This window comes from Pipistrellus hanaki, assembly GCF_964339955.1.
Source record: "Pipistrellus hanaki genome assembly, chromosome: X".
In the NCBI taxonomy this organism is placed as follows: Eukaryota; Metazoa; Chordata; class Mammalia; order Chiroptera; family Vespertilionidae; genus Pipistrellus; species Pipistrellus hanaki.
Window position 1 is genome coordinate 19,328,915 of NC_140524.1, and position 25,517 is coordinate 19,354,431.

Here is a 25,517-nt window from a genome sequence, read left to right on the forward strand (position 1 = left end):
ATATCATAGAGTTGTAAGTAGCCAGTATTTTAGAGCAAGGTATATGTAGATACATACAGGGTGGGGGAAAAGTGGGTTTATAGTTGTGAGTACACAAAACACAGAGTTTATGCTTATATTATTATTTATTGAATATATTATTTTCCATATTAATAACTGTAAACCTATCTTTGCTCCACCCTGTGTGTGTGTGTTTATGTATTAAATATTTTTAAAGGTAAATGATAAAGGTAAAAAGTTTAAAAAAAAGGCTAAAGATATAAGTTAAATTAAAAGGATTACTTATAGTGGGCAGTGAGGAAACAAATTTTAAATAGAATGTCAATTGGAAATTGCTTTGGAAGGAAAATGTATCAATAATAATAAAAGCATAATATGCTAATTAGGGTGGACATCCTTCTGGATGACCTTCCAGAAGAAGCTGGGGCTGCGAGGAAAACCTGGGTCCCAGGTGCCTGCTGGGGGATGGAGGAAGCCTGGGTCCCCGGTGCCAGAGGGAAGCTGGTGCCAGAGGGAAGTTGGTGCTGGCAGCGGGGCAAGGAAGGCCGACTCTTGCATGAATTTTATGCATTGGGCCTCTAGTTTTATTATAAAGAGTTAGTAATCAAAATTACTACAAAAACTTAAGTATGATTTATAGTTGGGAAATCCAGTATAATAAACCCACTTAATGTCTTGGAAAATATCAGAACATTACTGGGGAAAAGGAAAAATTCTGCCTAAAATTCGAATATTTCTTTTAGAGGGAGAGGGAGATAAGAGAGGGAACTATAACCAAGAAACTGTGTTGTCCCCCTCCCCAAAAGTATTTCCTAGATTTTTGGGAATAGAGTTTGTGAGGTTTTAGTAGATTGATTCTTAAACTTGGTGAGTTAGAAATAAAGGGGTTTTGTTTTGTTTTTTTTTCATTTAAAAGTAAGTCCTGAGTGCTGTTCCCCATTCGTTTAAATATATTTTATAATCTTGTGGTAAATCTTATAGTGGTACTTGTTCTAGAAACCATAGAATTAATTTTACATTTTGATAATAAAACCAAACTATTGGTAGTTCCTGTGTATTAACAATTTTTACATTAGACAATTAGATAATGGAAATATTGCATTACAATTCTAAACCAATAAAATAATTGATAAATATGATCTTTGTGTTTTAGCCATGTCCTAAATGAGTTGATACAGACTGAGAAGATTTATGTTCGCGAGCTGTTTACTGTTTTGTTGGTAAGGGAGTCACATTGTATTTTCCCATCTTTTCCTAAATACTCCCCTGCTACATATGTTAGGAAGTGTTTAGGGCAGCCTTCTCTTCCCGCATGCTTCCTTGATTGTCACATGGCAGCAGTGGGTATTTCTGCTATGGTTTGAGACTGTATGTTTGTCAGATATGGGTATTCAGGTTCTCCCTCAGGAGTAAGACTTGTGGATTCAGAATGTATTATAGAGGAGAGAAGCTGTTCTTTTAGTGATACAGCAGATTGTTCTAATTATTCCCATGGCACTATTTAGAGATTGTGATGTGAAGATCTGAAAATGGGAGAAAAATATTCATTTCATACAAATGCCATAATATGAATTTGGTCTGAAACACCTAAACACTTATTGCTAGCTTAAGTAGAAGTTAATGACCTGTAATATAATTTTTCATACTTAGTTTCTATTTTGTTTCCTGTACTATAAAGTACCCTGAAGGCCAATGAGCTATCATTTTATTTTACCCATTGAGTAGAAAACCTTCACTTCCTGGTCCTACTTTCTAAAAAATAATAACATATAGTTTTAGGAAATAGAAAATTTAATGTTAAAATTACAAGCAGCTTCACCCACTAATCCCCTATACATTTTGTTGTACATACACCTTTGGTGGGCCAATCAATGTTAATGTGAATCTTTTTTAACTGAATAAATGTTATTTATTTTTGGTAGGGATATAAAGCAGAGATGGATAATCCAGAGATGTTTGATCTTATGCCACCTCTCCTGAGAAATAAAAAGGATGTTCTCTTTGGAAATATGGCAGAAATATATGAATTCCATAGCAAGTATGTAATTGCTGAATTGAATTTTATTTTTCATAATATTATTTAAAGGTTATTGACCAATTTATTTCCCATAAACATATTTTTTTCTCTGAAATTTTCACAGCCTTTTCATGAGCAGTCTGGAAAATTGCATGGATGCTCCAGAAAGAGTCGGACTTTGTTTCCTGGAAAGGGTTAGTTCAATTATTATTTAAATATATATATAAATATGGACCACCAAAATAGTAGCTAATTTTGTAAGAACAGATTTAGAGAAAAGGTAGGTATTGTTCTTTATGTTTTTATATTTTTAGAGGAGACATCACTCAAGCACGTATTTAATGCTAAACCAGGTTTTGTTACAGAAACTGGTGCAATAGGATATCGACAGGATGCAAATGGCCATTGTGTTCTGCAGGAAATGCTTCAATGGCTCAGCTTGTGTCCACTGACCCCTGGGTGATCCCAGGAGTCCAAGGACCATCCCAGCTATGAAGATGTGAGAGTTGGGAATCATCTTAGCACAACCATTCTTGGCTTGGTTAATTTTTAGCCTGAGATGCTTTGGTATTCCCCTCTAATACATGTGAAGTCTTAGTAGAATCAAAGGTAGCCTGCCTTTCAGACCCAAGGCATCTATCACAGGAACTTTGCAACACAGAGAGCTGTTTTTTTGTTTTGTTTTGTTTTTTTATTCTATGAGATCATTCAGGGAAGCTCATTTCTTCATGTCCCAAGAGTATGCTTAATACAGTTGACTTCTCAAGTTTTGTAACCATACTCTCCTCCATTAGAGTTTCCTCTAAGAATGTTCTCTGCTTATCTAGTTCCTTCTGTTCCTGAAATATCAGTTCTGTCTTAATTTGAGAGTCTATTGGATAGCAGAGATTATTGAGAGCTTCCTAATATATATCTGAGAAAGTATTTATGGACTGAGAAAATGATAAGGTTAAGGAAGAAATTTGTGTTATTACCTTTCTCAACATATCCTAAATTGAAACATATTTAAATTATGCCCATATTTTCCCCTAAGCAGCAGCAGTATCTCTTTCCTTTGGACTCCTGTCAGACTTAATGACCATGGTATTCACTGGGGATTTTACATTTACTATGAATCTTTACGTATATTCATGAATTCTTTCTCCACTTGATGGAAAACTTTTTGAGGCAGGGTCCATATCCTATATATCTTTGTACTAGTATCTTTTATAAGGTTAGCAGAGTCCTTGGTAACCAGTAATAGTTTAATACATGCCTTTTGATATGTTTATTCATTTAACAGCCATCTACTGAGAACATACTATGCATCAACCACTATGCTAGGCTATGTGGGTACCAAACCCAAGACTATTCACAGAGAGAAATAGGGAAGCCATTATGTACAGTGTGAATTGTGCTATGTTGGAGATATACAAATGATTCTATAGGGGCCAAGAAGAAGTGAATCTTACATAGACCGAAGTTATAAATAATGCTTTAATTGAAGAAATGACTCATGAGATGATTGTTAAAGAGTGAGTAAGAGGCATCCCATTAGATAAGGCTCAAATAAAGGTGGTTCTAGGGAGAGAGAATAGCATGGGCAGATGTCTAATGGGTTATGGTATAATAATATGTCTCAATGATAAATCAAGGACCTTGGAAGTTAGCTACAAATTCACTCACCAGGCAATCGAGTGACTAACACCATAGGAAGAGCATATTTCTTGGAAACCTATTAGCACACAGTTGTGAAAATATGAGTTTGCTTTTATAGTTCATTTAGAGAAGGCTTTTCTCTCTCTAACTCTCAAACTTGGTAAGTAGAAGCTGTAAAATTACTTGGATAATTATGTGTCCCTCTATCTGTTCTGATGGACATGCTATTCTACTATAAAGAGGGTTCCTGACCAGCTGCCAGTGTGGCAGCACTTTAGGCCACATTCCCTATAATGCTTAGCCACACTCACTCTTGCTCATACTTTCTTTTTTTATTGATTAAGGTATTACATATGAGTCTATATCCCCTAGCCCTCACCCCTCGCTGCTGTCTGTGTCCATTGGTTATGCTTATATGCATGCATACTAGTCTTTTGGTTGATCTCTTCCCTGTACTTCCACCATCCACCATCCCCTACCTTCTCTCTGAGGTTTGATGGTCTGATCGATGCTTCTCTGTCTCTGGATCTGTTGTTGTTCATCAATTTATGTTGTTCATTATAATCCGCAAATGAGTGAGATCATGTGATGTTTATCTTTCTCTGACTGACATTTCACTTAACATAATGCTTTCCAGCTTCATCCATGCTGTTGCAAATGGTAGGCGTTCCTTCATTTCTACAACAGTATAGTATTTCACTGTGTAGATATACCACAGTTTTCTAATCCACTCATCTGCTGATGGGCATCTAGGCTGTTTCCAAATCTTTAACTACGGTGAATTGTGCTGCTAGGAACATAGGGGTGCTTATATCTTTTCTGATTGGTGTTTCTGGTTTCTTGGGATATATTCCTAGAAGTGGGATCACTGGTTCAAATGGGAGTTCCATTTTTAGTTTTTTGAGGAAACTCCATACTATTCTCCATGGTGGCTGCACCAGTCTGCATTCCCACCAGGAGTACATGAGGGTTCCTTTTTCTCTGCATCCTCGCCAGCACTTCTCAGTTGTTGCTTTGTTGATGATAGCCATTCTGACAGGTGTGAGGTGGTACCTCATTTGCTCATATATTCTTGATAAGAAAAGTACACGTTCATAATTGGTAATACATTTGAACTTGCTTTTATCACAGAAAACTGATTTTCAGATGTATGCAAAATATTGTCAGAATAAACCCAGATCAGAGGCAATTTGGAAGAAGTATTCAGAATGCGCCTTTTTCCAGGTATAGTAATTATTGAGGTTTTGGATATATTCTTTCTGAAAGATACTGGGATATTTCTGATTTATAAATCCATTTTCTACTTTAAGTATGCATATATTGATTAAAAAGCAATTTTACCCTCCCCAAAATACACACATATGTACACACATACACATGCACACAAACACATTTATGGCTGATCCGCAGAGGCAACCAATTTTAGCTACTTCTTTTGGTATTTAACTCTAAATCTTCAATATGCTTATGTTTTTGCTTCCCAACATGGATTAAGGATTGATAATTGTTTTGAATTAGATTGTATATTGGGTTTTATCCATATCCAGATGGGGGTCCTGAATCTTACATAGGTATAACCTCTTCCACTTCTTTTGTATTCTGCACTTCCTATATACACATTTCATCCTACACAGCCCCCACCTTGGCCTTATTATAGAACCTACCATGTTCCCAGGACCCAAAGTTATGACCCTTATATTTATAGTGGCAGGGAATATAAAGCCATTTAATGAGGGCTGTATTTTTCTTGTGATATTAAAAAAAAAAACACCTCTTCTCATGCCCAATCTGATTTATATTCAGTATAACCTATTTCTTTTCTGGCCCTTGGCCTGTGGAGCTGAACCTTCTGTTATTTTTCTTGGATATTTTGAAGAACTTTTTAGTAATGTTCATCTATGGTCATTTGTTGCTTTTTTGCCTTTTGAACATTCCACATCAATGTGAATTTATATACAAATATTTATTCTTTGAAATTTTGAATTTTTTACCTCACAAATCCTTGACTTAATGTTTACTGTCGTTTTTTTCAAATATACTGCCTCAAATGGTCATACCACATGTAACATTAATTTTTCTGGTAAAATTTCCTTGTAATGTAAGAAACCTGGCATCATTGGTCCTAATCAATGAACACTTGGCATTTTCACAGGACGATGTCTTCATTTAAATTTACTTATAATTATATTTTAATCACAGGAATGTCAGAGAAAATTAAAACACAGACTTGGTCTGGATTCCTATTTACTCAAACCAGTACAAAGAATCACTAAATATCAGTTACTGTTGAAGGTAAGTATATTAAGCGTTTGTTTCTTTCTTTACTTTGGGTCAGATGTGCTAAAGTCATGAAAAGGGATTAGAAGACTAGAAAACACTAGAAATAGGTAGACTCGATGACTAGGAAGGCTAGGTTTAGCAATAGGATCAACTCAGTGTGTTCCTTTGGCTCACTGGCTAAGCAAGTGCTGGAAGCATAGATGTAAAGTTGAGAATATCTGGTGTCTCTTTAGCTATTTAATTGTACATACATGTTACATTGACATAACATTTACTACAGAACTTTTACTGTTGTTAAGAAGAATTAAGCAAATATTTCTTATAGTTTTGCAGTTGCATTTAATATGGGTCTTCTCAATGGAAAGTGAAGATGGCACACCCTTTGTGTAATGTGAAAGTGTTGTGTTAAATATAAATACAGCATAGCTTGTTTTTTTTAATATATATATTTTATTGATTTTACACAGAGAGGAATTGAGAGGGATAGAGAGTTAGAAACATCGATGAGAGAGAAACATCGACCAGCTGCCTCTTGCACACCCCCTACTGGGGATGTGCCCGCAACCAAGGTACATGCCCTTGACCGGAATCGAACTCAGGACCTTTCAGTCTGCAGGCCGACGCTCTATCCACTGAGCCAAACTGGTCTCGGCCAGCATAGCTTGTTTTAAAATGTATTTGCACAACATCATACTCAATGAGCAAAAACTAAAACCATTTTCTCTAAGAACAGTAACAAGACAGGGATGTCTGCTTTTAGCACACTTATTCAATATAGTACTGGAAGTCCTAGCCATAGTGATCAGACAAGAAGGAAAAATAAAAGGCATCCAGATTGGAAAGGAGGACATTAAACTGTTTTATTCAGAGATAACATGACATTGTACATAGAAAACCATAAAGACTCCATAAAAAACTACTAGATTTAATAAATGAATTCCGCAATGTAGCAGAATACAAAATTAGCACACAGTAATTGATGATATTTTTATTCACCAATAATGAACTCTTAGAAAGAGAAATGAAAAAAAATTATCTAATTTACCATTGCAACAAAAATTAAGATATTTAGTAATAAATTTAGCTAAGGAGGTAAAAGACCCACTTTGAAAATTATAGGATTTTGAAAAAAGAGATAGAGGAAGATATAAACAAGTGGAAGAATATATCATGTTCATGGATTTATAGAATCAACATTGGTAAAATGTCCATATTACCCAAAGCAATCTATAGATTCAATGCAATCCCTATTAAGGTATCAGTGGTATATTTCACAGGTCTAGAACAAACACTACAAAAATTTATATGGAACCAAAAAAGACCCCTAAAAGCTGCAGCAATCTTAAGAAGAACAAAGTTGGAGGGATCAGAATACTATATATCATGTTATACCACAAAACCGCTGTACTCAAAACACCCTGAGTGTTTGCTCAATTAATTATGCTCAATTAATATTTGACAAAGGAGGCAAGAGCATACAATAGAGTAAAGACAGAGTCTTCAATAAATGGTGCTGGTAAAATTGGACAGGTACATGCAAATAAATGAAACTAGACTACCAACTTACACCATACAGAAGAATAAATTCAAAACAGGCAAAAATACTTAAATATAAGTCTTGAAACCATTTAATATTAGAAGAAGGCATAGGCAGAAAAAATCTCAGACATCTCCCATAGCAATATGTTTACAGATACATCTCCCAGGGAAAAGGAAACTAAGGAGAAAAATCAACAAATGGGACTACATCAAAATAAAAAGCTTCTGCACAGCAAAAGAAACCATCAATAAAATGAAAATAGAACCCACTGCATGGGAGAACATATTTGCCAATGATACATCTAATAAAGGGTTAATTTCCAAAATATATAAGGAACTCATACAACTTAACAAAAAGAAGACAAACAATCCAATTAAAAAATAGACAAAGGACATAGATAAATAGATACTTCTCTAAAGTGGACACACAGAAAGCCAAGAGACATGAAAAAGTGCTCAAAGTCACTAATCATCAGAGATGCAAATTAAAATGACAATGTCCTCAAACCTGTGAGAGTGACTATTATCAACAAATCAACAAATAACAAGTGCTGGCAAAGATGTGGAGAAAGGGGATCCCTAGTACACTTCTGGTGGGAATACAGACAGGTGCAGCCACTGTGTAAAACAGTATGGAGTTACCTCAAAAAATTAAATATGAAACTGCCATTTGACCTGGTGATTCCACTTCTAGGAATATATCCTAAGAAGTCAGAAACACCAATAAGAAAGAATATGTGTACCCCTATGTTCAGACCAGCTCAATTTACAATAGCTAAGATCTGGAAACAGCCCAAGGGCGCATTAGCAGATGAGAGAATAAAAAAAAACCTGTGGTATATCTACACAATGGAATACTATGCAGCTTAAAAAACAAACAACTCTTACTATTTGCAACAGCATGGATAGACCTGGAAGGTATTATGCTAAGTGAAATAAACCAGTTAGAGAAAGATAAGTATCACATGATCTCAGTCATATGTAGAATCTAATGAACAAAATAGACTAATGAACAAAATGGATCCAGAAACTTAGCAACATGAAACAAACTGATGAGTTTCAGAGGGAAGGCAGGCTCTATGCATAGCTAAGGGCCACAGACAATAGAGTGGTGAAGGCCTGGGGATGGTTCAGGGTGGAGGAGGTCAATGGGGAAGAAACAAGCAAACAAAGAGGACATCTGTAATACTTTCAACAATAAAGGAGAAAAGTAATTTTTTTGTGTGTACAGGACCAAAAAATGTGATTGCTTTACAAACTAATCTCTAGTATGTCCTAAAAACTTTGTTCTTTAGCTCTAAAAGCATTGAATGTCCCTTGCTTTATACTGTTCAGGCAATAGTCCATTTCTTCTCCAGTTTTGACATTGTTATTAAATATAGTATTAATGTGACAAATAGCATATTAAAGAAACTACTCAAAAAAGTGACATTATCTTTGAACTCCTCCTTGAAAGCATGTTGGCTGAAATTTTATTCATTTTCTCCAGCTATTAATATCTGCCTACTATTAAGCCTAATTCTTGACTTCTAATTGCAGGAACTATTAAAATATAGCAAAGACTGTGAAGGATCTGAACAATTAAAGGTGGCGCTTGACACAATGCTGGATTTACTGAAGTCAGTTAATGACTCTATGCATCAGATTGCAATAAATGGCTATGTTGTAAGTAGATTTTAATGGTTGTTACAATTTTAGGAGGTTAGCATGTTCACATACCTTTCTTCCTCTCTTGGAACCATTTGAGAAATAAGAAGAGGCAGGCAAATGGAGATCTAAATATCAGCATTATTACTGATAATGCTAAGGAGAGAATTGCTTCAGGTCACCATCCAAGTTGATTTGTGATACTCTCTTTGTCCCCAAAAGCCTACCCCCAAGTCTAGACCTTGTGTGATCTAGCCTGCTTGAAGGAATGTTTGGGTCTTCAAAGGAGACCTATTGTCCCAGTATTTCCTCTTGTCCTACTCCAGGATAGGTATTGAAGAAAAAGATAAAATCTTTAGAGGTAGCTCCACCCAGTGGAGAAACTTGGACTGGTAGGTGTTACTCGCCAATCAAGATTGAGGAAGAGATAAGGAGAGTTTCCCTAGCTAAAAACTACTTCCACATGGAGACATGAACATGAAGCCAGGGTAAAGGAAACTTTTTAGATACATGGAATGGTTTCATATAAGAAGTTTAAAAACTATATCAATTATGCATCAGGATTTTAGTAGTTTAAGCTAAACACTGTAATGCTGATGTCAAGAATCTGAATGTAGCTCTGCCTTGTACTAATGAGTTTTGATTTTTAATTCTAGGGAAACCTAAATGAGCTGGGCAAGATGATAATGCAGGGTGCATTCAGTGTTTGGACTGGACACAAAAAAGGTGCAACAAAAATGAAGGATTTTGCTAGATTCAAACCAATGCAGCGGCACCTTTTCTTATACGAAAAAGCCATTGTTTTTTGTAAAAGACGTGTTGAAAGTGGAGAAGGCTCTGGTAGATACCCGTCATACAGTTTTAAGCGCTCTTTAAAGGTAAGACAATTTAAATTCCATCATCTAATTTTCTTTCACATATACATTTAAATTTGTGTAATTTTTCACTTTAAGTGAATGGGTTTTGTACTTTAGTGGTACATCCCTTTGTTTAAACAATATTTTTAATTGAGGTATAATTTACCTATTATATTATATTAGTTTCACGTGTACAACAATTTTATATTTGTATTCATTATGATATGATCACCACAATAAGCCTAGTTAACATCTGTCACCACACAGTTAAAATGTTTTTTTGTGACGAGAACTGGTAGTGACTTTCAAATATGCAACATAATATTAATTATAATCATCATGCTATACCTTACATCCTGAGGACTTATTCATTTTATAACTGGAAGTTTTTCTTCCCTCTGACACCCTTCCCCCATCTATAAAATCTTAAGTAGATGTCTAATATAGAAGTCAGGTAAAGCAGAATTTCTCCGCCTGATAGGAGTGAGGCAGGGCAGAGCTTTGCCTCCATCCTTTTTCTCTCTCACTCCAATCCTAAGCAGTCCCCTAGAGTGAAATAATGAGAAGTGACCCAGGCTCCTCCATGAGCACTCTTACTGGTGATACTGTGTGGAGTTCTTGGTATCAGGGAACTTTTATAACAAGAGACAACGAGGAAAGAATTTATTCCTTTTCCTTAGTGTAATTTAAAAATGAAATGTGCTTAGCCCTTTCCCACCTTCCTTTGTGTATCCCTCCTCCATTCCCTAGAATCTCCCTCAGTATTCAAACCTACCTACACCTGAATCCTGTCCATACTTGTCCTGTCCTATCTTTTGAAATTATTTTCTTCTCTCTTATAACCCAAACCACCATTCTGTTCTAATATTATTATAGTTTGGTATGAAAATGAGGCCAATAATGTTTGAGGGAGTCACAGGCAGTCCAGTGATATTCGCAGCTGGTTCTGATGTTGGACAAGAGGAACTTGCAATTCGCATAAGTCTATAATTGGCGAATTTTATTTTTTACACCCAATTAGTTTTATCTTTCAAGTTTTAAATTGTAAAAGAATTATAGCATTTGCTATAGAAAGATTTGGAAAGTAGAGACAATTACTACACTTGATTCCACAACCACAATCATTTTAGTCATTTTTCTTTTTCTTTTTTTTTTTTTAATTTAGGTTCTTTATTGTTTAAAGTATTACATGAGTCTCCCCTTTCCTCCATTGACCTCTCCCCAGCCACTCCAGGCCCAACACATGCCCTCATCCCTCTACTGTCTGCATCTATTGGTTATGGTCATATGCATGCATACAATTCATTTTTCAGGAGCATGTTCTCTCATTGTTGTATAATTTGAGAATTGATGACATTTTTATCAGCAGTGATAAAGAGAACAGGCAATGTGTCCTGAGATAGACCTGAGGTGTTTGTGTCAGAAGGCTACTACATAAGCAGGCCCTGCTTTTGACTCTTCTGAGGGTCACCAGTTCCATGCTATTCCTAACAAGGTTCCTGGCCAGGGTTAGGTCTCCAACTGTCCTCTTTCCCTGCTTTACTTCTAAACTGTCAGGAGTGTCACGACTTCTTTAAAACTCTCACTTTTTAAAATAACAAATGCCCAATTGCTCCTTTGATATTAGCAACCCACCCTCAAATCCCCAAATCTCCAAGGGTCTTTTATGTTTCTAATAAACATTGGTTGAGAAACAAAGCATTTACAACTGATATTGGACAGAGTGCAGATCTCTTCTTGGGAAGGTACTTTACCTAAATCCATTTGGTTAACTCTTTACTTGTGGGGTGACTTAATACTGAATGCAGTATTTCTGATTTGTATTAAATTTTCATGTTACCTTTAATTTAATTTGTCACAATGATGGACCCACCAACAGAATATTTCTAGAATATATTGGAGTAAGTAAGGGCTATTGTGAGGTAATAAATCATGAGAATTTAAACTACAGTGGTAACCGTGGAAACAGAAGATGGGATAGATGTAAGAAACATTTCAATGAAATATAGCTAAATGGGCTGTTGACTTACTAGATGCAGGAAATAAATACCTGACATTTGAAGGAAAAAAATGATTGATTTTTCTTTGGTTCCCCAATAATTCCTAGTATTTCTAATAAAAGAGATTAGTCAGTGATGCATGCAAGGATTTAGACCAGGATTACTGGGAAAATAGTGATGCCGCTAACAGAAAGATGGAAGGTAGGCTATTTCTTAAGCCTCACTATGGTTATTTCCTCTTCCTTAGCTATCATGAGATCCCAGAATTAAATAATTGCTAGCATTACTAGTCATTGTGTTAGGTAATACTCTGGGTTCCTGGTTTCACAGTCTTGGCCTTGGTAGACAGGATCAATGCATATGCTCACTATAGCTGAGCAATTTCTCTCACTGTTAGTGGACTTCATTATAAAAAGCTGCAATTCCATGCCCTGGCAATGTACTTTCTAAGAATTTTGTGCTATATTCTATAAGCCCTTTCTATGCAAAGAAAGGTCCCTAAGGTTAATCAGATGGAGAGATTTGAGTTCCTCAGAGGCTTCAGTTCATGTATTTATTATTATCATCTATTTAAAAATATGTATTTATTGATTTTTTTTGAGAGAGAGAAATATCGATGTGTGAGAGAAATGTGAATCTATTGCCTCCTCTACACACCTGCCTGCCTGGGGATCAAACTTGCAACCTGGGTATATGCCCTGACTGACAAGATGATGCTCAGCCAACTGAGCCACACTGGCAAGGGCTATCATCTATTAAAAAATTAACATACCACACAATACTTACTATGTGGTATGAATTGTTCTGAGTGTTTATAAATATTGTTAACTCATTTGGTCCACATAGCAATTTTATATAAGTGGGAACTATTAAGTAACCTATTATTCCCATTTTGTGGATGGGAAAGCTAAGTTCTAGAGAGGTGATTTACCCATGAGCACATAGCTGGTGCAGTGCAGCTTCAGATCCAGGCAGATTGCTCTATACTCCATGCTCTCAATCACTACACCAAGGTGGGAAGCCTGTTCATGTTCATTCTTTTATTCCTTCATTCATTCTTTTTTAATCCCCATTCTCCACACTTGCCTCCTCTCTATCCTTGTAGCAACCATTCTAATTTATTTAATGTATACTGCCCAGTTTGTGTGTTTTTGATAAATGTATACTAATATTCTGTATACATGTAATTTGGAACTGAGAATAATATTGTCTGATAAATATAATGGTTACATTTCTAGGGTAACTTGAAAAATCTCATATAATCTATAATGATGCATTGTATGTGTTGCAATGAAGTTAAGAAAGCAAACTAATATTTTACAAAGCTCATTGTATGCCCAAAACATTTAATGTCTGTTATTTAATCCTATGTCAACTCTATGAAATAGGTATTCTCCCCATTTTATAGTTGAGGAAACTTAAGTTCAGAAAGGTTAAGCAACTTGCACCAAGAAACATAACTACATATTTAAGTGGTAGAGATGCAATTCCAATCTCAGCCTCTTGGACTCCAAAGCCCTTGCTCTTTCCATTTTATCATGCTGTTGGGACAAAGTAACGCATTAAAGTGAAATCAATTTAAATAGACATTGCATATGAAATTATTATTTTAAATTCTGATGTTTCAGCAAAAGTAGGTTAGAGTGGTTGAGTAGGTATATAAAAATATTTTGGACATTCAGAAAATAATTTCTGACTACATTCAGGATAGATGTCATAAGCTTTTTTATATATATGTCACACTTCATTTTTAAATATAGTCCTTTTTATTTCCTTGATAGAGTAGACTAGCACTACTTTGAATGCCTATCAGCGCTAAATAGGTTCATTTGTAGGGCTCATAAGTGGAATATAAAGTAAGATATTCCTTTAGATTACTGGGCAAGAGTTGAAAGAAAAAAGGGAGAAGGGGACTGAAGAAGAATGTGTATAAAAGGGAGTAAAATTGCTCAAAATGGAATTAACCATGCTATTAGCAGCACAGAATGAATTAAAATGGAAGAGACTGTGCTATGCACAATCATATGGAGGACAAGAAAAACTGTGGTAAGGAAGGGATATTATATCTAAAAATTTGGCTATAAAAAGACACCATTCTCCCATGACAGATTATTTGTTTTCTAGAAAGGCTGAGAGAATGATGGAACTGGAGGGACTCTTTGTGTACCTGGCTGGTTTTGCTACCCCATAAGTTAGGTAGATGTTTGTAACATATAGGATTTCTATAGAGATAAGTAATAAGTTGTAAGATTAACTTATTTTGCAAATGATTGTTAAAAATAACTATTTAAATTAATGTTGGATGACCTTTTCACACAGTTGTTGCTTACTTTTACTTCTTTTGACATAATAATTTGTTTTCAGAGTATACAATTAATTTATAACAGAATTCAATCTTAGATGGACTGCTTGAATGTTCAGATATATAACCTTTGTTTCAATCACTGGAATGGTACACGCAGTTTGCACTATAAGTGCATAGTACACTGAAAACATTTAAATATTCAGGTCTGTAACTGAAATATCATTTCATATAATTTCATATTCTTTGAATATAAAATGTGTATTTTGCCCAGGTGAGAAATTTTATTAAGAATACGATGGGGGTAGGTTTAATGTATTTTTGTATTCAAAATGCTCATGAAAATTTTGACATGTATTATAGATGGATGAAGTTGGAATCACTGAATATGTGAAAGGAGATAAACGCAAGTTTGAAATCTGGTATGCTGGGAAAGAAGAAATTTATATTGTCCAGGTTGGTAAAGTTTTTCCAGAAATCATTTTGGTTACATTATAAAATGTCACATTCCTTTCATGTAGGTCACTTAAATATTATTTAGGTTTTTTTTTGTTTTTTTTCTGGTATAGTTGTACATTTTTTCAGTAATGGGTAAGGTGACCAGACGTCTTTCCAAAAATCGGGATTTTTTAAAACATCCAGCGGGATGCAGGACAAATTGTTAAAAATTGGGACTGTCTCACCAAAAGCGGGACGTCTGGTTACCTTAGTAATGGGCTTTTTTAAATGACACATGCCTATGGTGATAGAAACTTGATCTATGTTACTGAAGACTATGGTTAAATCTCTGTTCAGATGTGCTATAAGGTCCAACCTGTTTAAGTTAAGGGTAGAAGAAAGAACATTTCAAAAGGATGTTGGAATTTCAATAATTATTTGTATCACAACTTGTGACAGGTGACCATGATATTATCTGTTTAAAGTGCCCAGTGCTTTTTCTTTGTTTTAATTCTGTACTAGGTGATTACAATTTCATAAAAATATGTTTTCTTGGCTTGATTTAGTTTTAGACTTCTTACTATCTTTAAACAAATATATCTTTTAAGTAAATGGAGGATATTTAAGGAAGCTTGGATGCTGTCATCAGTTATCAAGATTACTATGCAATAGTAACCTATTTTGTCTTTTCAGAAATAGTGGAACTTGTTTTATTTTACAAAAATTAAACATAAAACATTTATATTTAAAAAGAACTATCCTACAAAAAATAACTGAATATTATATTTCATATTTAGTGTGAGTGTTGTTATTTAAAGGCAGTTCCTCAAAATGGTTTTGACTATTATTTCATCTAATTTGATGGTTGCTTATTTGCTTCTTAGAAGTTTGAAGAATCAAAATGTTAGAGATTGAATATGGTGGTTCAGGACTCATGTTCAGATTCATATTTGATAAACTTAATTATATTGGTTTAATATAAATTATCTTTTTTAGAGGAAACATGTCTTCTTCTCCCTTTTAAAAATCTTTAGGCTTCAAATATGGATGTGAAGATGATATGGCTAAAAGAGATAAGAAATATTTTATTGAAGCAACAAGAACTTCTGACAGGTAAACATATAAGCCAGTATTTTTTTTTTTTTAAGAAAAAGAAGTATAGTAAAGTTCATTGACTCAGATTTCGTGATAAGTTTTACCAGGAATGGGAATGATATTTACTTTAAACTATTTATAATGAAAGGGCTTGTTAAACTAGTAAGAGATCAAGACTATGGGCTTGTTTAAACTATTTTGGAGAATGAACTTTACATTAGAAAATGATCTCTAGCACTTAAGAAGCAGTTGTGAAATAACATATCAAACCCACTGTATTAATTCTGAGTCCTTACCATGAAGCAACTATTTAGGACCTCAAGTAATCAGTGCTTGGCAATGTTGGGGTAAGGTGCTTTTAGTAATATACTCGAAGTTTTTGAATGAAATATTAAATTGCTCGGTCCTTTTCCATATTCCAAATTCAGAACTGGTTATTTCAAGACTGAGAAGTTTAATAGGAATGGGGGTGTGTGTGAATGCATGTAAGTCATTGGTCTTCAAGGAAGGAAGAAGTGTGGCTTCTGAATGATGCTTATATAAACTTTCTTTTATTCCACAATTAAAGAACAACAGCAGCGTAATCAGTTAACTGAACAGGACCAGCTTTCGTCTCAACAGAATGATGAGTAAGTGATTATTTTTTAAAATTTCTTTATTGATTAAGGTATTACATATGAGTCCATATCCCCTAATTGCCCCCCACCCCACTTCTGTATAAGCCCTCACCCCCTGCTGTCTGTGTCCATTGGTCATGCTTATATGCATGCATACTAGTCTTGGTTGATCTCTTCCCTGTACTCCCACCCTCCCCTACCTTCCCTCTGAAGTTTGACGGTCTGATTGATGCTTCTCTGTCTTTAGATCTGTTGTTGTTCATCAGTTTATGTTGTTCATTATAATCCACAAATGAGTGAGTTCATGTGATATTTATCTTTCTCTGACTGACTTATTTCACTTAACATAATGCTCTCCAGCTCCATCCATGCTGTTGCAAATAGTAGGTGTTCTTTCCTTTTTACCACAGCTTAGTATTCCATTGTGTAGATGCACCACAGTTTTCTAATCCACTTGTCTGCTGATGGGCATCTAGGCTGTTTCCAAATTTTAGCTATGGTGAATTGCACTGCTATGAACATAGGGGTGCTTATATCCTTTCTGATTGGTGTTTCTGGTTTCTTGGGATATATTTCTAGAAGTGGGATCACTGGTTCAAATGGGAGTTCCATTTTTAGTTTTTTGAGGAAACTCCATACTGTTCTCCATGGTGGCTGCACCAGTCTGCATTCCCACCAGGAGTGCACGAGGGTTCCTTTTTCTCTGCACCCTCTCCAGCACTTGTTATTTGTTGATTTGTTGATGATAGCTATTCTGACAGGTGTGAGATGGTACTGCATTGTCATTTTGATTTGCATCTCTCAGATGATTAGTGACTTTGAGCATATATCTCTTGGCCTTCATTCTGTCTTTTTTTTGGAAAAGATTCTATTTAGGTCCGTTGCCCATTTTTTTTATTGGATTATTTATCTTCTTTTTATTAAGTTGTATAAGTTGCCTGTGGATGTTGGAGATTAAAACTTTATCAGTGATAACATTGGCAAAGATGCTCAAAGTCACTAATCATCTTAGATATGCAAATGAAAATGACAATGCAGTACCATCTCACACCTGTCAGAATGGCTATCATCAACAAATCAACAAACTGACAAGTATTGGCAAGGCTGTGGAGAAAAAGGAACCCTTGTATACTGCTGGTGGGAATGTAGACTGGTGCAGCCACTGTGGAGAACAGTATGGAGTTTCCTCAAAAAACTAAAAATGGAACTCCCATTTGACCCAATGATCCCACTCCTAGGAATATATATATACTAAGAAAGAACACCAATCAGAAAGGATATGTGTACCCCTATGTTCATAGCAGCACAATTCACCTTAGCTAAGATTTGGAAGCAGCCTAAATGCCCATCAGCAGACGAGTGGTTTAGAACTATTGTACATCTACCCAATGGAATACTATGCTGCCATAAAAAAGGAATTCTTACCATTTGTAGCAACCTGGATGAAACTGGAGAACATTATGCTAAGTGAAATAAGCCAGTCAATGAAAGAAAAATTCCATATGATGTCACTCATTTGTGAATAATAAAGAACATTATAAACTAATAAACAAGAAGATAGATACAGAGGCAGTAAAGCATCAAACAGACTGTCAAATTACAGCGGGAAAGTTGGGGAGAGGTGTGGGAGATAAGAGATCAACAGAAGGACCTGTATGCATTCATATAAACATAACCAATGGACGCAAAACACTGGGGGTAAGAGCATGCATGGAAGTGGGGTGCGGAGCAATGGTAAGATATGTAAACATATAATACCTTAATAAAAATGGAAAAAAATAAAGTGCATATATATTATGAAATATTCACCATACTTAAGGGTAATTTACACATCCATTGCTTCACACAGTTATCCTTGTGTGTATGTATGTGTGTGGCGGTTAAGGACATTTAAGATCCATCTCTTAACAAATTTCAAATATTCAGTATAATATACTATGGAAAATTTAAGCAATATACCTGCTTTGGGTCAAGAAGGGAGTAATTATTTTCCTTGCATCTTAAAGAGAGACCTTGCTGGCTTGGATCCTAGGGTTTAAGTTTTTGTATATTATGAACTATTACCACACAGACTTATATGAGGGGGAGTTAGCTCTTTTTGAATGGATTCTCAGAGTATATCCTTGACACATGGCATCAGTAGAACAAATACCATTTTTAATTTCTAATTATTCTTTGGCTATGTAAAAACTCACTTTTTAAAAAATCTATTTACTATTTCAGAAGGCAACAGCAAGCTTTTGCAGTCCCAAAGATAACTAAACCAGAGCACACCAGCACTGTGGTAGGGGTCCAGGAGGCAACCTCAATAGTTCAGGAGGGAGCAAATGCAGGTACGTGTCATGGTCATCCAAAGGTCAGATTTATGATTGCGCAGATTCTTTTCTCTCATTGTTCATTTTGAAAATCTATTATCTTTATATAAAGAAAATAAAATTAAAGTATTTTTGTAAGGCTTATATTATATGTCTTGGATTTGCAAGATGCTGGTGGGCACTGCAAAGCAGTGATTGTCAAAGTGCAGTCCCTGAATCAGGAGCATTAGCATCACCTAGGAATTTTTAAGGAAGGCTAGTTCTCTGGCTCTGCCCAGGACATTCTGATTCAGAAATTCTGGGAGTAAAATGCAGCCATCTGTGATGTACAGTTCTCATGTGAGTGTTTCTGATTCATTTTTAAGTCTGGAAACTCCTGCTACGTAGTGTAGGTAGAAAGATGAATAAAACACATATTGGCTTAAAGGAATGCACAATTTACTCACCATAGATTTAACAAATAGAGTTATTTATACCTGGAATAGTTTTTAATGCAAATTGTTTTATTTACACTATTTCAAAAATTTGTTTAAATTCATCAAATATAACACACTATGTGTGCCAGGAATTGTGTAAAGCCCTGGGCAAAAAAGTTTAAGATACACTCAGCTGCCATCCCATGACGCTAGGAAGGAAAAAAGATAATTCAACAAGCAGTTAAACCGAAACTGGTTTGGCTCAGTGGATAGAGCATCAGCCTGCAGACTGAAAGGTCCCAGATTCGATTCCTGTCAAGGGCATGTACCTTGGTTGTGGGCACACCCCTAGTAGGGGGTGTGCAAGAGGCAGTTGATTGATGTTTCTCTCTCATCGATGTTTCTAACTCTCTATCCCTCTCTCTTCCTCTCTGTAAAAAATCAATAAAATATATATATTTTTAAAAAGCCACAAAAACAAGCAGTTAAAATTAACGAGAAAAGTATTTTGAAAGGGAAGTACAAGGTGCTGCAGAAGCATCCAGCAGGGTCACCTAAACAACTGTGGGATCAACAGCATAGACCTCCCTGGAGAAATGCCTTACAGATTGCCTGATATGCAGTAATGATGATGGTTTCCTAATATGGAAGAGTTCTCTATTAGTTGAGGAAAACAAGCAACAATAACATTGCTCAACTTTCAGTTATCCATTTAAAGGTCACTTCCATCAGCTCATTTGTGCTATAGCCCCAGAGCAGTCAAGAGGGAGCCTAATACCGATGACTTCATTTGACAGGTGTAGAAACCAAGTCAGAGTCAGTTGGCATAACTGTTATGAAATTACATGAACCGTTTAGTGTTCAGTGTAGCCAAGTTGTGATACTGTTAATTCTCTGCCTACATTAGATTGCTTAATTCATATCTTAACGTGCAAGGCTCTTATATGACATAATTTCTGCCTGATAAGAGAGATAAGACAAGTAAAAAATATTACTAGGTAGAATGATATAAGTGCTATTTGAATGGACCATTAAAAAGGCTACAGAAAATAATTTTGGAAGAGATTATTTTCTGTAAGAAGGGGTAAATATCCTCCAGAATATTATTTAAGTTATTATTTTTTATTTTGTTTTTTAATTCTCACCCAAGGATATCCCCTCCCCCCATTGATATTTAAAGGGAATGGAAGGGATGGGGAGAGAGAAAAAGAGGGAAAAGAGACAAACACATCAATTGGTTGCCTCCTGCACACAGTCTGACCAGGGCCAGGATCGAGCCTGCAACCTAGGTACGTGCCCTTGACTGAAATTGAACCTGCAACCCTTCAATCTGTGGGCCAGCACTCTAGCCATTGAACATAACTGGCTAGGGCTAACTTATTTTTAATAACTCTCACCAACCCCAACTTGAAACCATCCTAATAAATAAAAGACGTGATATTTCTGAAATATCAGCAATTCTAAAACAGTGCAATCTCATTGGAGGTTTTATTATAGGGAGATACTATTCTTGGACCACTGTGGACTTGTTTATTATGGTAAATTTTACTTCTCTCCTTGTGATGGACCAACACCATTAAGTAACTGCCACCCTCCATGTTTTTCTTATAGTTTGGACTGAAGAAATCTCTGAAGGCCGTGAGCCATGGTTAAACAACTATTTCTCTTCTTCCTATGTTGACGATGGAGAAGAAAAAACCCTACTGGTTAGTAATGACAAATGAAAATAAATAAATAGAAACTCTTAAGGCAGTTTTACTGATGAAATAAGTGAAGTATGTAGGGATATTCTTTTGTCAGCATCCTTGTGGTATATTCCATGGTCTAAAATTTTGAAACAATTATGAACATTCAATAAGCACTTTGCTCTGTAAGTAGAACTTATTTGTGCAATACATGGAGTTCCTACTGAAGTTGATGAGATGAATAGCCATTCATTCCAAGTCTCTATGCATTGACCAGTTTCATATTTAGTTAAATGTCACCACTGTGTTTTCAACCAAGGCATGTGAGATAAAATCAAAGAACAAAGAAGGGTCAAGTATACTTTTTTAAAAAGTTTAGATTCCAGATTGGAAAAAGTGGAAATAAACATTACACATAAATAACATCTGAAGAAGATATTTTAGTGGACTGCTGAAAAATGTGCTAATACCAAATGTCAGCATATTGGAGCAAGAGGTCACCCCATAAAACTAAAGGAGGTTGCTTTAAAGTAAAAGTAAGTGTTGAACTTACTTTCGCTCTTTAAGTAGTTTGCAATGTTGTTACGATCCTAGTGGATTTTTAGAGGGATATTAGGACTATTTAGGGTATATCTCCAATTTTCGGAAGTCACACCTTGGTGGTTTGGAATAATTCTTTGCAATGGACTGCTGCTTGATGCCCTTCAGAGCAACAAAATCAATTTGGCAGTTTTAATATTGAGCTATGAGAATGGTGGCATGGATAACCACAAAGCTGCAGAGCATTGACCTGAATGCATTCTTTTAAAAAGTAACAGAATGTTCTTTCTACTAATAATACAGTGACCATAAACATAGATGTATGGTAGTTTACAATTTACAATATTTCCTATTTAATATTCATAGTATTATTAAGAGGAAGGGCAGGCTTTATTACCTCCAATGGACAGAGGAGGAAACAGGCTCAGTGTTGTTGGGAGATTTGTCTAGAGTTAATTGTCTGGACCATAAGTGCTCAAACTTTTTAAAGTAAGAATCCTTTACATTCTTAAAAATTATTGATAATCCTAAAGAGTCCTTGTTTACATTTATTGATATTTATCATCTTATAAATTAAAACTAAGAAATATAGCTATTTAGTCACTCTTTTAAAATATCAATAAACCCATTATAAGTTCATTTAAATAACATTTTTATTAAAAATTACATTTTTCAAAACAAGATTTAGTGAAAAAATATTTTTGCAAGTCTCTAATCTGCTTTCGCATTCAGTCTGTTATGTTATTATATATCAGGTAGTTATTAGAAAACTCTACTGTATACTTGTGAGAGGATAAGAGTGAAAGGCAAATAATGTCTTCCTATGGATTTGATCTTGGAAACCCTTTGAAGGGTGCCAGGAACCCCCAAAGGTCTGTCTCCTGAACTCTGAGAACCATCGGTTTAAACAAATAATAAAAATAACTTCCATTTCTTTAATTAATACTGCTTGAGGATGGTAGTTATCCAGATGCAAGTGAAAAGTCAGGGGAAGCCATTTGGAGTTTAAACATTTGCTGTATATAAATCTATGAGGGGATTGTCAAGAACTGATAAAATCTTCAGTAAGCATTTTCCCAGCTGTAGTTTCAGAAAATAAAGCAAATATGCAAAACTGATTAGTGCTTTAATCACAGGGGATGGAAATGTAGAAAAACTTATTGGTTTTCCTCTTCTCCCAATAATTTCCTAAGTTGTGTTATTAAGGAAGTTATAGAAAAAAATAGTTAACAACATACAAAAAAGAATGATTCCCCCAAAGCAAAATGGGTTGCAATGAGCTGCTCTTTTAGCCTCACTTTATAAAAAGAAAAAAAAGTCAGAATTAATGGGTGCTGCTTCTCTCATAGAGCTGTTATTGGGGTTAGCTCTCCTATTTTGATGAAGCTACTGTATTAAATATCAACTATTTAAGGCACACTGTCTGCTCCTTGGCCCATTTAATAAAAGTCCTGCTCAAAAGACATTCATCCCAAGTGATGTGGATCTTGTTTTTAAGTTAATTCATTTGGATGTGTAAAGACTTGACACCATAGTTATTTCTTTTCTTTCCTTAACAATTAATTATGGTCCTCTTACTTTTTAAAATCATGTATTCAATGTGTAAGATATTGTGCTTGAGATATCTCAGAATACATTTGTACATGAGATATATTCTTTCTTCTTAATCTACTGTGTAACCAAATGTAATCAGTGTGCCTTGGATTACTTTGGTTATTAATGAGTCAAGTTAAAAATATAGCTGCACCCCAGGCTAGTGTGGCTCAGTTAGTTGAGCATTGTCTCATGCACTGAAGTATTGGTGGTTGATTCCCGGGCAGCGCATTTACCTAGGTTGTGGGCTTGATCCCCAGTAGGGGAGTGTATGGGAGGCAACTGATCAGTGTTTCTCTCACATTACAGTGTTTCTCTCACATTAATGTTTCTCTCTCCCTCTTCTCTCTGTAAAATAAAAAACACAGACCTTAATTCTTTAAAGAATACATAAAGCTGCAAAAGATTAATGCCAAGTAAAGCACAACATTCAATCTGCTTCTATTGGACCCAGATATTTTTGTACCCATTATTTTTACCTGTGCCAAGCAGTCTGAAGCCTAGAAATCCTTTTGGGGGCATAAGCAAATCTTTGTTCTAGGCCATTGCCTTTTGTATGTGCCAAGATAAATTCTTCACGAGAGCAGATTGCAAATAACAGTATTTTAAAATTATTTTAATGTTCTTTTTTTCTGGATATATGCTTATGATTCATGTAACTTAAATTAGTTGTGCTCTGTTATTTTCTGTGTAGTTCATGATGTAACTCTCTTTTTGCAAATAAAAGTGAGTTCTTCAGGCTAAATAAGCACATGTTCCACTTCCCCTTCCCCCATCACAAACTGCTTCATGTTTGTTCCTGCAAAGCTTCTGCAGCTATCCCATTTACCATTGAAGTACTGTGATAATTGTTTGACACAGAGCATGCAGTTGTGCAAGCGGTTTTACCATCAAGTTTATAATGTAATTTTTCAACACAACCTTTCAGTCAGCAGGCAAATATATTTTGCCTTAACAGATTAAGCCCAGTGGCTTAAGAGATTACAGAAAAAGAGGCTCAGAAGACCTCCTGATTAAAAATGGAGATGTCATTCAGCTTCTCCATGAAGATGCTGAGGGTCAATGGTAGGTGTGTTCTCCATGCCTGTGACCACCTCTGCCTGGGGCACATGGGTATCTAATCAAATGTTTGGCTTTACTTGTATCTTTGTTATACAGTCTTAAGAAGCGGAAATATCACATGTCTTATTAGTGTTTCATTTTCATTGCTTCAGCCATGCCTATATAGCTCACTGAAAGGAATATTAACCTTTGGTGAGTGAAAAATGCTTTGAAAGAATGAAATGCTATGAGTCTGCATGCTCTTGTCATTTACCTTTGGCTCAGACATTAGCTAATACATCTGGCTTTTAATGGCTATAGGTCGCATTACATGTGATAATTTAATTCATTCATCAAATCACATTTTTTATGAATGCCTATTATGCTTTGCTCCTTTACAGCATAGTCACACTACTCTTTATCAGTTCAAATATTGACTTTTTAGTCTTATCCTGTCATGCGTCTGCCATAAGATGGTTCTGCCAAATATACTGTTTAATTTTAGAAAACCAAAAGCAAGAAGGAATATTGTTTGGAAGAGGATTGAATAAAGCTCCCATAAATCTTAGAAAATTCATATGAAATTATTATTTTATTGTGTCAATAACTTTAACTGAACTGCTACATTGACCATGTACTCTGCCTTTAAAGATGGAGGAGAATACATATGAGGGTGAAAATTAGTGATGTATCATTAAAATAATAACCACTTTTGCTAGTAACCTCAGTCCTTTGTAGGTTACTCAAAAGACTCAAGAACAGTGTCATGAAGTTCTTTGAATATGTGCAAAAGCTTTGTGAAAATTCGAGCTGCAATGGAATGTAATGTCTTTGCTTTTTGTTAGCTTATATTACCATTGTTGGCTACTAATTAACGTATTATTTAGGCTGGTGAAAAGTCTAAACAGAAGAAAAGAAGACCTGATTCCCGGGAGCAGTCTGAAGATTTAAATCGGTGACTTGGTTTTGGAATGCCAAAGTTGCAGGTATAATATGAACAGACTGTATACTATTTGTTTAAAGACTAAAAATTTTAAAGCTTTACCAAGTATACAATTGGCATAAGTTAAGAACCTCTTTGCACTTAGAAATAAAGCTTCAAGCCTACTATGTTAGCTAGGATTTAATGAACATGTTAAACTCTTTCTTACAAGGTTCATAGGTTTGAAAGTTTCCAATGCTGTGGTGTCTTACAAGAGATCCTTCAGAACTAAATACTGATAAAATACTTTTAAGGTATCAGCTTTACTATCCAAGAATGCTTTACCAGTGTGTTTTTCTCAGTTCACAGAATATTCCTTTCCTTATGGTAGGTTTCTGCTACACACACACACACACACACACACACACACACACACACACACACACACTTCTCTGTATCTGTACACAAGATTTAATATGTGAAGGTAGTATGAAGTAATGAGAGTGAATCTAATGTTCATTTCTATTTAAAAAAAAACCCTTTCAAATGGAATTTCTGTATACAGACCAATGTTT

The 25,517-nt window shown here is 35.2% G+C and overlaps 1 protein-coding gene across 1 annotated transcript in view; it reads left to right on the forward strand.

Annotated features, from left to right (window-relative positions):
- Positions 1–25,517, forward strand: part of MCF2 (MCF.2 cell line derived transforming sequence) — a 71,210-nt gene that overhangs the window by 42,277 nt on the left and 3,416 nt on the right. The window contains exons 13-26 of the mRNA XM_084870918.1: positions 1,154–1,220; positions 1,923–2,038; positions 2,142–2,211; positions 4,787–4,879; positions 5,855–5,947; positions 9,014–9,139; positions 9,778–9,999; positions 14,644–14,736; positions 15,753–15,831; positions 16,382–16,442; positions 18,654–18,763; positions 20,773–20,867; positions 23,938–24,044; positions 24,908–25,006. Coding sequence (XP_084727044.1) covers positions 1,154–1,220; positions 1,923–2,038; positions 2,142–2,211; positions 4,787–4,879; positions 5,855–5,947; positions 9,014–9,139; positions 9,778–9,999; positions 14,644–14,736; positions 15,753–15,831; positions 16,382–16,442; positions 18,654–18,763; positions 20,773–20,867; positions 23,938–24,044; positions 24,908–24,971 — 1,396 coding nt within the window. The 3' untranslated portion in view covers positions 24,972–25,006. The remainder of the gene's footprint in view (positions 1–1,153; positions 1,221–1,922; positions 2,039–2,141; positions 2,212–4,786; positions 4,880–5,854; positions 5,948–9,013; positions 9,140–9,777; positions 10,000–14,643; positions 14,737–15,752; positions 15,832–16,381; positions 16,443–18,653; positions 18,764–20,772; positions 20,868–23,937; positions 24,045–24,907; positions 25,007–25,517) is intronic.